This window comes from Elephantulus edwardii, unplaced genomic scaffold (assembly GCF_000299155.1).
Source record: "Elephantulus edwardii isolate Elephantulus edwardi_28Jun2011 unplaced genomic scaffold, EleEdw1.0 scaffold00039, whole genome shotgun sequence".
Classification (NCBI taxonomy): domain Eukaryota; kingdom Metazoa; phylum Chordata; class Mammalia; order Macroscelidea; family Macroscelididae; genus Elephantulus; species Elephantulus edwardii.
In genome coordinates, this window is record NW_006399789.1 from 13334729 (window position 1) to 13350106 (window position 15378).

Genomic DNA, 15378 nt, shown 5'->3' on the forward strand with positions numbered 1-15378 from the left:
ATGCGCCTTTTAATTTCCTGGCTCCTGGTGCCAAGGCTGTTGACTATGGAGCCAAGCAATATAGTCTTTGCAATTATGTGCTATGCATCAGAGAGTTGGACAGTGAATAGGGATGATAGAAAGAGAATTGATGCCTCTGAGCTGTGGAGCTGGAGAAGAGTATTGAATATACCATGCTAGTAGAACAAACTGGTTTGTCCTGGAGAAGGTGAAGCCAGAATGCTCATTGGAGTCACGGATTCTAAAGCTTCATCTGACATACTTTGGGCATATTGCAAGGAGGGGGACATCATGTTTGGCAGGGTGAAGGGGCAGCAAAGGAGAGGAGGATCTTTGATGAGATGGATCTATTCTGTGACTGGAGTGGTGGGAGTAAGCACTTTTGGGATGACTAGGTTGGGACAGGATAGAATGGCGTTTAGAACTCTTGTACATTGGGTCGTTATGAGTAGCAAACGACTTGATGGCACATAGCAACAACAACAACAGGAAAATAAAATTATTTAGAGTTAACATTTTTAAAATGGTTTCACAATTTATTATAGGGAGATCTGGTGGCCCAAAGGTTAAAGAGTTGTGCTGTCAACCAAAAGGCACTTTGAATGTACCAGCTACTCCAAGGGAGAAAGACAGACAGTCTCTTCTCATGCAATTTACAGTCTCTGAAGACTCAATCGAAGGTCAGCTACTCATTCATTGGTTCTGACTTGAAAAGACAGTGAGTTGAGTTAGTGAGTCACAGTTATTTTACATATGACTTTGGAAAATAAAACTAAGTTAAATATAGTGGCTATAAGGTGGCATATTGCTTTTTGTTGGAAAGGAATCCTAGAATGTCCTTCAAGAATTTTTATGTTTCTGACAGTATTTGTTTATTTATTTTTTAACATAAGTGTTTAACCCCAAAATAGTTCAAATTCACCAGCTTCTCTACAAGAAAAAGTTGCACAATCAACTCCTCTGCCATTAACCACCGCTGAAAACCCCATGGAAGGTCAGCTCTGAGCTGGTATCACCTTGATGGCATATAACAAAAACAACAACATGTAGATTAGTAATTTTTTTATGGCACTTCTGTCTTCCTATTGTTGTCTGAACCCTGGCCTATCCTCAGACAATCTTATTGTCTCTGACACACGTATTCCTACTACCCCAATTACTGTGTCAATCCATCTCATTCAGGAACTTCCACTCCTGAGCTGTCCTTCTCCAAGGACTAGTTTCTCTTGGCAATATGCCCAAAAGTATGTGAGCAGGAGCTTCAAAACCCTTGCCTCCAAAGAACAACTTGGTTTTACCCTCACCAGGACAGACCTGCTTGTTTTTTTGGCAGTCCATGGCGTGTTCAGTATTCTGTCCTAGAACCACAACTTAAACATAATACAAATATTAAAGTGTGCCTAATCCAGGAATAGGGAATGCAATGAGTCATACTCCATTCAACAGCTCCTAACAACAACAACAACAAACAAATAATCTTAGAAGCAAACTAGAACCCAGCCTTTCTGCCTTTTAATGGGTATTATTTATCAAGATTATCTCCCCATTATTTGTGACATATTAACAGACCTTTTTTTTAAAAAAAAAAGAGAAAACTAATAGTTTTCTGAATAATTTCTCTTCACATTTGAGAAACAAACAGTACATATGATAAAAATGTAATTTTAATATCAGGTAGTAATTTCTCCCCTTAGATATATTTAAAAATATTCCAAAATTCAAACTCATTGCTGTTCAGTTGGGACTGACTCATAGCTGACCTCCATCAGGTTTCAGAGACTGTAAATTATTTTAGTCAGTGTGAATTTAACCTGCATGTATACATTTTTAGTATCCCAAAGTTAAGAACTCTGAAGTTAATGCCCCCGAATTAAGCTAAAATGATAACAAAATCAGCTTGGAAGTGTTAGTCCAATCTATAAAGAGGATGCCAAATACAACCAGAAATGCACAGTCTAAAGAGGATAAAATTGATGCATGGGACGACCTTCTAAAGATTAAATCCCTGTGTGCATCAAAAACTTTTCCAATAGGGTGAAAAGAAAACCTACAGACTGAGAACAAACATTGGATAATACCATTTCAGTTAAGAGTCTTATAACAAAAGTTTACAGAATACTCCTGGGCCTCCACAAGGAAAACACTGAAAACCCAATTACAAAATGGGCAAAAAACATGGAAAGAATTTTCTCAGAAGAAGATATTCGAATGACAGACACCTGAAGAATTGCTCCAATCACTGGCAATAAGAGAGATGAAAATCAAAACCACAATGAGATACCATCTCACTCCAGTAACAGTGGCAAAGTTTAACAGGGCAGAAGCAATAAATGCTGAAGATGATGTGGTGAGAAAGGAACTCCTACATTGTTGGTGGGATTGTAAAATGGTACAACCATTCTGGAAGGCAGTTGGCACTTCTTCAAAAAGCTGAACATAGAAATTCCATATAACCCAGATATTCCATTATTTGGAATAAAACCTGAGACTATGAGAACTGAGGCACAAACTGAGATCTGTACACCAATATTCATGACAGCATTATTCATCATCTCAAGAACATGGAAACAGCCAAATGTCCAACCACAAACGAATGGATTGAGAAATTAAGGTACATTCATACAATGGAATACTATGCAGCACGCAGCAGCACTGATTTTGCAAATTTTTACCTAATTTGGGAGGGATTGTAGAGCATTATGCTGAGTGAACTAAGTCAGTCCTACAAGGATAAATATTGTATAAAACCATTATTGTAGAATGAGTATAGGGATCCAAGAGGGGTGGGAGAGGCTGGAAGCAGAGGGATGTGGATGTGCGGTGGGGAGGGAGGGATTAATCATTGGGTTATACAAATTGATGAGGGGAGGTAAGGGAAATGGAAAGAATTTGTCCTAATTTGTATTCAAATTTTATAAATTAGTAGGAAAAAATTAAAATGATCACATAATCATACAGGAAATTGCTCTTCCTTTGAAAATGAAGATTTTTTACAGCATTAAAAATACACAGAATACTTCAATACCTGCCTGGGAAAATATTTAAAAGAACAATTCCTTTGGGTTTCTGCAGTTAATTCCTTTCTTAAGATCCTTAATCTTCGTTCTCAACTCCAATTCTCCTGAGAGAAGAGGCAAGTTTATAAGAATTAGGTATCTTAATCTCCTACAGCAAACTTTCCAGAACTTCCTATCCTCACACCTGCAAAGCCATCAGAAGAGATTCAGTGATGTACTGCTGCTAAATTTTCAGGAGAGAGAAGGTATGGAGTTATGAAAAAAGAACTGGAAATGAAATATCTTTTTCTTTTTTAGGCTGAATTTTAAGTCTTTCAAAATAATTGTTCAGAAATAATTATATATGACATATAATCAGAAATGGTTAAATATGGGTTGTAATGGAACAAGCAGGTACTTTTAAGACTAAATAAAAAAACAATGACACACAAGTGAAACTAAGGGTTTTAAATGTTTTTTAGCCAAGTCTGTTTGGACAAGGTTTATGGTGCTAAAGAAAAACATTTTTACAGATTATAATTATTAAAACATGATTTGGTACGGAAAATACTTTTTCAATTGTGCTTTATTCTTAGGCATTTTATCTTGATAACAAAAATATGTTTTTAATACTGTTTAATTAATTGATAAATGTTTCATATTTCCTTTTTTGGTATTTTTCCTTCGTATGCAATACTATTTTGTCCTTTGAAACAATACACTCATTTCAGATTCAGAAGAGTGCTCAAACTAAAAATGTGATGTCTTTGTTGCTTACATTAGTCCTTCTCAATTTAAAATGCCTCCACATAGTGTGGGTATCTTGCAAAGGTGTCAATTTTGAAATATAATTGAGTTTCTTCATTTAAAAGAAAATTCTAGGCAATGAAAATATGTATCTTTTATGGATCAGACTTTGATTAGCAAAGGCTAGATTAGCAAAGATTAGATGGGGAACACTATAAACAGCTAGAGTCATGAACTTCTTTATGGCCCCAAATGCAGAATGAGTTGTTTCCCAATGTTCAGGATTGCCAAGATTTGTGTAACAATCAGTGAAAACGGAACCAGAACACCTGGTTCTAGCATTTAATGGCAGTGACTCTCATGAGGTCTTAGTTATACACATGGAAGAGCTGTGAGGATAGAGTGAAAATGTGCTTCCAGTATTAAAAAACTTTAAGACACCCAATGTTTTAATTTTCAATTGTATTTCTCTTGGAATCTTGTTTTTCTTGGGACTTTCTAAAATGTTTCTAAACTGACTTTTTAAACAGTGTTTGCAGTTTTTCTAACATTTTAATATCTCCCAAATAGAATATATTTAGCATAGTAAGACAAAATACCTATTAACTTGTTTTCCTGATGTGTTGAGATTCCCCTCCCCCTTCATTTAATATAGTAAATCTTTATTATCTACCTATTTTTCATAAGACACTCTGCTAAGGGTCCCAGTTACTGAATAATAAATGAGATATTATCTTCATTCTGAAAAAGAAAAAGACAAAATAGTCACAGAAAGTGCTCCTGAAAGCACAAAGCAAAATAAAGCATTTTAATTCAAAGTCAGCTGTAAAAGGAGAATATGCAGCCATTTATCCCTAAACTCTTTGGCTATTCCAAGAGTCTAATTTTTGGAGATTTGCTTTAACCAGGAAGAGAATCAAAATATGGTTTTGGGCACAAGTGATATTTTAGCTGAACTCTGAAGTTGTTTGAGACAAAGAAACTGAAACTGGAAGAACAGAGTTGACAGAGTGAGTCAGAGAGTAGGTATTTGACTGCTGACCTTAAGATCAGTGATTTAATCCTTCAGTTTTTCCTTTCCCAACCTCCCACCCCCCCTCTACTCTAGCAACCTATTGTATTTAAAATTGTTAGACTTTGAAAGGCTGAAGGAAGAAACAGCTACCTCTAAGGTTTCTATGGAAACACCAGCTGGAAAGACACACCCTGAAGCCAGAAGATGCAGGGCTTCCAGCATGCAAGCCCTTTCTATGACTTTCTAGTTACAGTGTATTTTTGCAAACCCTTTTGCTGGAAACCTGCAAAACCAGAAATGTGCCTTTGAGGAAGAACTTATTTAGGTAGGTTTCTTTTATTTTTCAACCCATCTCCTCTGACAGTTTTAATTGATTTTTTATTCCACTGCTAGTTTTCAAATCACACTGCTATTCGTAACTAACGTGACAAGGAACAAACATGCTTTGGTTTCATTTCTCTTTTTTCTGTCTCTACTTTCTACAATGTAAGTTGTTTTACCTGTTCTTTCAGTGTTTTTATTGTCATTAAAGATGCTTGAAGTACTACCTCACTCTCAAAACTCATTTCTGTTAAGATGGAACCAATTCTGTTCACCCTCCAGTGGGTTCTCAAAGGCTGTCAATTTCAGTGGAAGAAATTGCACATCTTTCTCCTATGGAGCTGCTGCTGGATTTGAACTGACAGAGAGGTACCATCTTTGAGTTAGCATCACACTAGAGTACTAGAGTTTCCCTACATACTTTGTATAAAGTTTGTCACATATCTTTTTTTTTCTACTTTTTTAAAAAATTAATTTTAATGAAAGTTTACAGAGACTTAGGGTTTCCAGTCATTCATTGTTGCATTTTTCTCTTACCCATCCCCCCCATTCACTCTTCTCCTTGAAAAGAAAGAAAAACTCGTTGTTATGCCATCCCTCCCCCCAAATCCACTCGGCTGTGCAGCCTTCACTCTGGACTTCTGTAATGCCAAGAATACCCATTAGTGTATCCCTTTTAAACAGTTCTCTCCCTCATCTGTTTAAATGCAATATACATCGTTCCTCTCCTTCTTTTCTGTCTTTCCTCAACCCTGATGTCAGTCCCGTTTTACAATATTTCAGTCAGTGTAATGTCCTCCAGGGTCATTCATTTTGTATAATATGTCATGAGTTCCTTGCTTTTCAATGCAGCATAGTATTCCATTGTGTGAATATACCACAGCTTCATTTGTTTGTTGGTTGGCACTTGGTTTGTTTCCAGTTCTTTGCTCTTATGAACAAAGCCGCAATAAACATGGGTATACATATATCTGCTTGGGTGGCAGTTATGGTTTCTTTAGGGTAAATTCCCAGTAGTGGAATTGCTGGGTCGAATGGTATCTCTATTTGCAACTTTTTGATACAGGGCCAAAAAGCCTTCTATAGTGGTTGCACCATTTTACATTCCCACCAACAATCAATAAGGGTCCCAATTTCTCCACAACCTCATCAGCATTTGATGTTTGCTGTTCTGCTAAATTTTGTTATTCTTACTGGGGTGAGATGATATCTCACAGTTGTTTTGATTTGCATCTCTCTTAGAGCTAGGGATTTTGAGCATTTCTTCATGTGTTTGTTTGCCATCTGAATGTCTTCTTTAGCGAAGTGTCTGTTCAAATCCTGTGCCCGTTTTTTAAATTGGGTTATTTACCTTTATCTTGTTGTGGTGTTTTTCTACTTTTCTTAGGGAAAGTGCAGCCAGTGTGCTCCTTAGAGGCAAGGATAGTGAAACTTTATCTCACATATTTTGAGCATGTTTCTAGAAGGAGCTATTTCTTGGAAATCTTCATGCTAAGAAAGGTGGAAGAGCAAGAGAAGAAAACCCTCAGTGAGATGGATTGACACAGTGACTGCTTAAACGTGTCGGAGATAATGATGATGACATAGACGAGGGCATGACTTAGATCTGTTATTCACAGGGTTTCGATGAATCATATCTGACTCTATGGCACACACCACCACCAACAGCGTATCTTAACTTTCATTTTTTCATTGAATACTGTCTAATTATTGTCAATCCTGAAATAGTTCCCAAGTGATTTTTTGCTGTTTTAATCTTTAAACATCCAGGAAACTTAAGATGCAGTCTGGAAAAAAAATGCCAAAATTATTAATCATAAATATCAAGCTTTTAAAAAATTTTGAAATATTTTATTATGTTCTGTGAACCAATAAGTGAGCTGTTAAAAATCCATCTGCTACTCTGAAGGAGAAAGAAAGTTAGTGTCTACTCATACAAATTTAAAGCTCTGAGAAGTCAGTGGAGGGTCCCTATGAGTTAGGATGGACTTAATAGTAGAGGGATTTTGGTTACATACCATCAATACTTTTGTAATAAGATACTGCACATAATAATGAAATTACTTATAAAGTTATACTTTTGCCTGTATTAATTTATCAAAGGATAATTGAAAATGAACATAGATCTACTTTTAAAGTAGAATTTGTTTTTAATGATTTTGAAGATTTAAAAATAAAAAGATTTTATATTTGAGACTTTGCTGTTTAAAATATTTTTCCAAAAGAATAAATTATTTTGTTTTATAACTTATGGCAGAAGAAAGGATGAAACAATCATTGTTAGCATTGATTTCAGGTTTAAAAATTGTTGCTGGTTTAAGAGAGTCTTTCTATTACTTGATGTCCTGAAAATAGGCATTTTGAAGAATCTATCAGAGGCTAGTTAGAATCTTCATGTGACTCCCTTGAGCAGTTACTTTAATCAGTTGAAATCCCTAGACTTTAACTCTCATATTCCAGGAAATACGGAACAATGGGAATTTAAATCATTGTTATTATATACGTATTTTTATAATGACTATATTTTAGCCCAATTTGCAGACTTTTAGCCTTGAAAGGACTGTAAAATTTATGTAGTCCAGTAAAACGAATTTCTCCAGGGACCTCACAGCTATCTATTGGCTATCTATCCAGGAGAAGAACTTCTTGTGCAAGGCTCTTTATTTAACCTCAGTTGACGTTGTGCTGCAATCTCAAAGGCAAGTGGTTCTAATCCACCAGCTGCTCCACAGGAGAAAGATGGGCAATCTCCTCCCATGTGATTAATTGCCTCTAAAACCCTGCTGGGGAGGGGGGTCAGCTATGTATCAGTTCTGACTCAGCGGTAACCAACAACATTACTAACGCAGAGTAAAGCAGGGACCAAAAGGAATTTCTTAAGACTTCCAAAGAGATACTTTTCTGGAATTTGGGAAGAAGCTGCTCTATATCTCATCATTTAGGTTCTTTTTTTCCAACAAACATCCTTCTTCAAACCCACACCCTTTCCTTTAGTCAGGAAAGAGTGAAGAATAAAAGAAATGGAAGGAGTCTCTGATATTTCTGAAACCAGTGAACTGACTTTGTGTTCTTTCTTAGGGTCTTTAGGAGAAAAGTAAGTTGAATCTTCCTGAATGGATGAACTTGCTGAATGAACACTAACACTGAATCTTTAAGATCTAGAAATCCTGATATTGACCCAAAATGTCTCATATGTCTGATCCACTGAGTATTAGATCCATTTTCTGTTGTTGTTATGGACCATCAAGTTGCCTGCAGCTCATAGTGACCCTATGCAGAAGAGCTCAGAACACTGTCCTAATCTGAGCCAATCTCACTATCTCTAACATACCTGCCCCTCTTACCCCAGTCACAGTGACAATCTGTCTCACCCAGAGCCTTCCTCTCATGTGCTGTCGCTTCACCCTTGCAAGCATGATGTCCTTTTCCAAGGACTGGTTTCTCCTGGCAACATACCCAGCATATGTGAGATGGAGCTTAAAAATCCTTGCCTCTAAAGAGCAGCCTGGTTTCATCCTCTTTAAGACAAACCTGTAGTCTACTTAATACATTTGCTTTGAGCATATTGTCAAGTTGCTCTTGAGTCTACCAGTGGGTTGTTTTTGTCAATATATATATCTGTACCAAATTAATTAGGATGATAGGTATAATAGATCAATGAAGTCTAGGTTTAGACCAATTAATTCACCCTCTTTTATTCAATCCATGATGCTCACCTCTTGGGGCAGACGTAGCTCTTGCCATGTGAGATTTGATTGGCCTGCCTCTATAAGGATGGAATTTGGTCCATTGAGAGGAATGGGAATCACAGAACACTTGATTGTGCAAAATTTATGCTGAGATCAGGAAGCCTTTTGCGAACAGAATAAAGGAACACTGCATGTTTCAACATCAAGAAAGGAGTGCATCAGGGATGTATCCTTTCTCCACGTGTTTTTCCAATCTATATGTGAAACAAATCATTTGGGAGGCTGAACTTTAAGAAGAGAAATATGGCATCAAGATTGGAGGAAGAATCATCAACAGCATGCATTATGCAGATAATACAACCTTTCTTACTTTAACTTGAGGAGGGCTTGAAACATTTGCTACAGAAAGTCAAGGACCTTCAGTATAGATTACATTGCAATATCAAGAAAACAAAGATTTTCCCCATCAGGCTATTGGCAACATTATGCTACTTGGAGAAAACATTGAAATTGCTAACAATTTTATTTTGCTTGGATTCACAATTAACACCCTTGGCACCATCAGGCAGAAAATCAAAAGATGAATTGCACTGGAAAAATACGCTGTCAAGGAACTCTGCAGATTGCTAAAGAACAATGATGTCACTCTAGAGATTAAAATGTGCCTGATCCAGGCCCTGGTGGTCTCAGTTGCTTGCTATGCATCTGTGAGCTGGACAATGAATAAACCTGGCAGAAGAATTGATGCCTTTGAGTTGTAGTATTGGCAAAGAGATTGGACATACCATGGACTGCTAAAAGAACAAACAGGAATGAGAGAAACCAGGCTACTCCTTGAAATTTTGAAACTACCTCACATACTTTGGGCATGTTTCCAGTAGGGACCACTCCTTGGAGAAGGATATCATGCTTGGAAGGGTAGAGGGTCAGTGCAGGAGAGAAATACCCTTGATGAGACAGATTGACACAGTGACTTTAGCAAAGGAATCAGGTGTGTCAGAGACTTTACGGTTGTCTCAGGAGAGGGCAAGATTCAGTCATTGTTCATAGGGTCACTATGAGGCATAGTTGACTTGATGGCTGATAACAGCAATAACAACATGAGTTGCTCAGTGATCCAGTGTGTGACAAGCCTTCATTTGTGAGAATCTGAGATAGGTAAGAAGATAGAAGATGGCAGAGAAGAGAAGAGGAAGGAAATAGGGAGTACCAAAGTTAGCAAACTTGTTTAGAGTATTGTTCAGCCCACTAGCAGGTGACTTTCTGTATACACCGACTCCTCACCCATCATCATGGTTAGATTATAAAGACCAGATTGTTATGTGAAATTGGAGCTACTTGAGAGTGAGGGATTCGACACTTCATCTTCAGTGCTGGTGTTGCCCCATTCACCATGATGTGCGGGGTGAAATGATTCCTCCTGCAAAACACTTTTCCCCTACTTTGGAATCCATAGGCATTTATAGCAGTGCTGGTGTTGTTGGTAGGGTCACCCACAGCCACAGTTCACTCTAGGTGGCAATCTTTCTTGTCCTCTATGCAATCAGGTTCCCTGACTCTGAGGTCAGTCTTGCACACCCCTTTTCTCTTTTCTTTCCTTCTCTGCCCCCCCACCCCCCGCTGACCTTCCCACAACCTTCTGTTCCTCATCTACCCTCTCCAGTCTTTTCACTGTCACCATGTGCCCTCTCTATGGCTGAATGAAGACATTGCACACAAACGAGAGACAGCAGCCCATGACCACTGTGTCTGCTTTCCTTCTTATAGCCCCCGGGACCTCAAGGACCTGTGGAGTGTGCCCTATCCTAGCTTTGGCTCTGTGTGAACCAATGGAGGCAATGCCTAAGAATACTTCTAAAGTTGTTGTATATGTGATATGTCACATAATAGTCCAAAGTGACAGGCCATTTTAAGGGTAGCATTTTAACCAATATTTTTATTATTCATATACATTGAGTTTCATGCATATAAGTTGTGTTTTACAGTCTTACAATTACATCCTATTTCATTCATATATATTGTAGGATCCTCCATTTATAATTTTCTTACTAATAATGACTTTAGTAAAAGTGTGTAAGCCTCCTACTTCATGTTTCATATCCTAATATCCCCCTTTTTGATAGGCAATTTCCGATTTGCCATCCCTATCAAACTCAAACCAGTACTCCAAGGAAACGGGTATGTCCCTTTTGTGGAAGCATTCTCTGTTCAACTTGGAAACTTTGAGCACCGGTATACACATACAAAGACCAGTCCAGACAAAGTCCATCAAGTTGCAGCAATAGATCTGGTTCTCACCTTGCCTTTCTAATCATCCTGTGCCATCTGTGGCTGAACGAAGACATTACAGACAAACAAGAGACAGCAATCCATGACCCTAGCTCACAGCGTGGATCATCCTCTCTGCATTTAGTTGGGTTCTTGGCAACTCATCCCCAGCCATCCGTGGTTAGGTTCAAGTGGGCACTCACACTTCTCCCTGGGTTCCAGATTTGTTAGTCTCTTCACTTAGCCCTAGAACCCACATGCGGCCAAGTCAATAAGCCAGCCAGGGGTCCTCACATGTCTCTATTCCTCAAGCCAAAACCCCGTTTGTCCACATAATTGTGTATGCTAGGAGGGCAGTATTGAAAGACACACTCAAGCTCAGCCTGTTTCTCTGTTATATTCCTCCCACTTCCTCTCCTGTGGGTCCAGGCGATCACTATGAGTGAGCATACTCCAATCGCAAGTCTTAGAGGTGGGTTCTGATGGGTGCCGAATTTACACAGCCTCAGAATTCAAACAGCTTGTTCCAGTTTTAAAAGACTTTTCTTTTTCACTTCTTTCCTTGAATGCTTGTTCTTCTTTCAAATGAGAATCTCTTCAATCAATATCCAAAACGGGTCTACAAATCCATTCAAATACAAATCTCCTCATTGTACTAGGTGGGACTGAATCTTTCCCCTTGACTGAGCCCCAAGACCCACTATCAGATCCTACTTTTAATAAGTTTATCTGCAGAGCAAATCTTTCCTTTTAGTACTTCAATTCAACTACTGATAGCAGGCCATTTTTAACTCTCAGTATGCCTACAAGTATTTTACAAATGAAGATTTCAAGTTGTTGAAAGAATGGACACAGGTAAATGTTGTGATTTAATGTAGCCATTGTATGTTAAATATTTTTTATCGTGAAAGAGATATTAGCTTGCAGCAGTCCAAAATGGATTCTCAAAAAGTGACTTGTTAAGGTGAAAGCAGACTCTAAAGTCGTGAAAAAATTCTAATACAGCAGTAGGACTCTAGTCGTCAGTAGACAATCCCATTCATTGAATCGTTGTATGGGCAGGCGGATGGATTGATGGATGAGTGGATAGATAAGTGGATGAAATAGACTGAATAGGCTAGAACAAGAAAGAATGAGATATTGTCTGTTTTTTTTCAAGCCTTATGAAATAACCCAGAAAACTAACAGTACTGACATAATTTAAAATTACTGAAATGAATTATAGTTGAAGTCATAACAGCTGGTTCTACATTTTGTTGTTCCATTAGGAGCTGAAATACACTGGAAACCTCTTAGGAAAGAAGAAACACTGACTTCTCTCCATAGAAAGGAATTTGACGTGATAACGTGCCATGGATCTGATATATATTCCTGAAGACCTATCCAGTTGTCCAAAATTTGGAAATAAATCCTGTCCTCCCACCAACCGCCCTTTTCATGTTCGAGTGATCATGTACTCGGTTATGATTACAGCCATGGTTATCACGATCTTTGGAATCTTGGTTATAATGATTTCCATATCTCACTTCAAACAGCTTCACTCTCCCACAAACTTTCTGATCCTCTCCATGGCAACCACAGATTTTCTGCTGGGGTTTGTCATTATGCCATACAGTATGGTACGCTCAGTAGAGAGTTGTTGGTATTTTGGGGATGCCTTTTGTAAATTCCATGCAAGCTTTGACATGATGCTGAGTCTGACCTCCATCTTCCATCTCTGTTCCATTGCGATTGACCGGTTTTATGCCGTATGTTACCCTTTGCATTACACGACCACCATGACTGTCTCCATGATAAAGCGACTGCTGGCATTTTGCTGGTCAGCCCCTGCTTTCTTCTCCTTCAGTTTGGTTCTTTCAGAGGCCAATGTTTCTGGTATGCAGAGTTATGAGATTCTCGTTGCTTGCTTCAAATTCTGTGCACTTACTTTCAACAAATTTTGGGGGACAATATTGTTCACTACATGCTTCTTTACCCCTGGTTCTATCATGGTTGGGATTTATAGCAAAATCTTTATTGTTTCCAAACGACATGCTCGTGTCATCAGTAATATGCCTGAAAACACAAAGGGGGAAGTGAAGAAACATCTGTCTAAGAAAAAGGACCGGAAAGCAGCTAAGACCCTGGGTATTGTAATGGGAGTATTTCTAGCCTGCTGGTTGCCCTGTTTTATTGCTGTTTTGGTCGATCCATATTTGGGTTACTCTACACCTATGATAGTACTTGATTTCCTAGTATGGCTTGGATACTTCAACTCCACTTTCAACCCCCTCATTCATGGTTTTTTTTATCCCTGGTTTCGGAAAGCTCTTAAGTACATAGTATCAGGAAAAATATTTAGCTCTCATTCAGAAAGTGCAAATCTATTTCCTGAAGCACATTAATAAAAGGTCATTACAAAAGTGAACTGAATATTGAAAATGACTTATAATTTTTCCTTCCTCACATGACTGACATCCTCACATTACTGTAAATATGATACTGCTACATTTGAGTAGTTTAGAAAGATTGATACCTATGTACTGTGGCATTTATAGAAGATAAATATTGAATATAAAATAGACTGACAAAAGAACAAACAAATCTGTTTTAGAAGAAATAGAGAACTCCTTCAAAGCATGGTTAGTGAGACTCAATGGTATATAACAACAATAATATTTGATTATTCTATACTCCAAATGTGGACTAAATCAATAACTTTAATCAGCAAATTAATAATTTATAATAAATAATATGTCAATTATTAGTTGTGAATTCTGTATTCAACCTCCAATCATCTCTAAATGGTGGTGGTGGTGGTGGTGGTTGTTAAGTGCCATCGAGTCATAGGCAACTCATAGCAACCCTGTCAAAGAAAGTCCTGGACACCTATATAACTTTCATCCTTTCTCCTGGTTCATAGGGTTTCCAGAGGCAAGCTATAATGGAAGTGGATGCCACTCCTGCTCCCACGTTTGTTTTAATTGGGGAGCTCCACTAAACACTGTCCTGCATGGGTAACAATTCTCGCATTTGATTCATCAATGTCACAGTGTTCGGCTTCACAGCACACACGAGTTACCTCTGTACAGCAAGTGGACATACCAGGGTAACATGACCTAGAAGAATGTTTCACAAAAAACAAAGGCAGGCCTGAGGCCCGCGGAGTAGAGTCACCCACTTCTGGCTTGGGAGCATGACTTTCTGTCTGCTAGGCCAACTGCTCTCTCTCTCTATGCTGTTGTTGTTAAGTGCCGTCGAGTCATAGGCGACTCATAGCGACCCTATGAAACAAAGTCCTGTACACCTGTATAACTTTCATCCTTTCTCCAGGTTCATAGGGTTTCCAGAGGCAAGCTATTATCTAAGTGGTAGTAAAAAAATATACAAAAAATTCAAAACATCATTCAGAATAGATTAAACTGTGGTAAACACATAAGACAATTAAAGACCAATATAAGAATCTTTGTATTTAGATGCCATCAAACCCACCATGACTTAGAGTGACCTAGTAAACAACAGATCAGAACTTTGCCCATTTCACACCATTCTCATGATCTCCAACATGCCCACTGTTATGGTCACTCTGCCAGTCCATCTTGTTGAGTCTCTCTTTTTTGCAGATCCTCCAAACTTCTTAGAATGATGTCCCTTTCCCGGGAATGGTCTCTTCTGATGACATCCCTGAAGTATGCTGGAGGAAGTTTCCCCATCTCTGTCCCTAAGGAGCATTCTGGTTGCACTTCCTTTAAGGTAGATTTGTTCTTTTGGCTGTCCATGGGATATTCCATAATCTTCTCCAACAATACAATTCAAAACACAGATTCAACTTTGATCTTGTTTTTTTAATTAAATTTTATTAATTTTAATGAACATTTACAGAAATTTTGGATTTCCATTCATTCATTGTTGCACTGTTTTCTCTACGATCTTGTTTTTTATTGGCCACTTTTGAGATCTATCTCCAGTAATTGAAAATATCATCAGGCACACATAAGTATTTAAACAGGTATCCTTGTCCTTTTGCACTTTAAAGAGGCCCTTGACAGCAGATTCCCCCAATTCAATACATGTTTTGATTTTTTTGACTACTGTTACCATAGATGTTTATTGTGGATCCAAGAAAAACAAAAGAGAAAACAAATTGATATTTTATTTCTTACCTGATTTCACTCTGCAAGTTCAGAAGAAGGGGAAAAATATTGTTACCTGTGATGCTATTCAAAAGGTTTGACTTATGTCTGGACTTTGTTATAAAAATAGAAGCTACTTTATCACTTGGCTTGGAAGAAGTACTGTTGGTATTAGATACCATTCAGGTACATGTGGCTAGAGTAGAACTGCCCATAGACTTTTCTAGGCT

General features: G+C 38.0%; 1 protein-coding gene across 1 annotated transcript; it reads left to right on the forward strand.

Annotated features, from left to right (window-relative positions):
- The first annotated feature begins 12388 nt into the window (after nucleotides 1-12388).
- On the forward strand, nucleotides 12389-13420 carry LOC102846212 (trace amine-associated receptor 3-like). Its single transcript, XM_006884981.1, has one exon. It carries the CDS (start codon nucleotides 12389-12391, stop codon nucleotides 13418-13420), a length of 1032 nt encoding a protein of 343 aa, XP_006885043.1.
- The last annotated feature ends 1958 nt before the right edge of the window (nucleotides 13421-15378 follow it).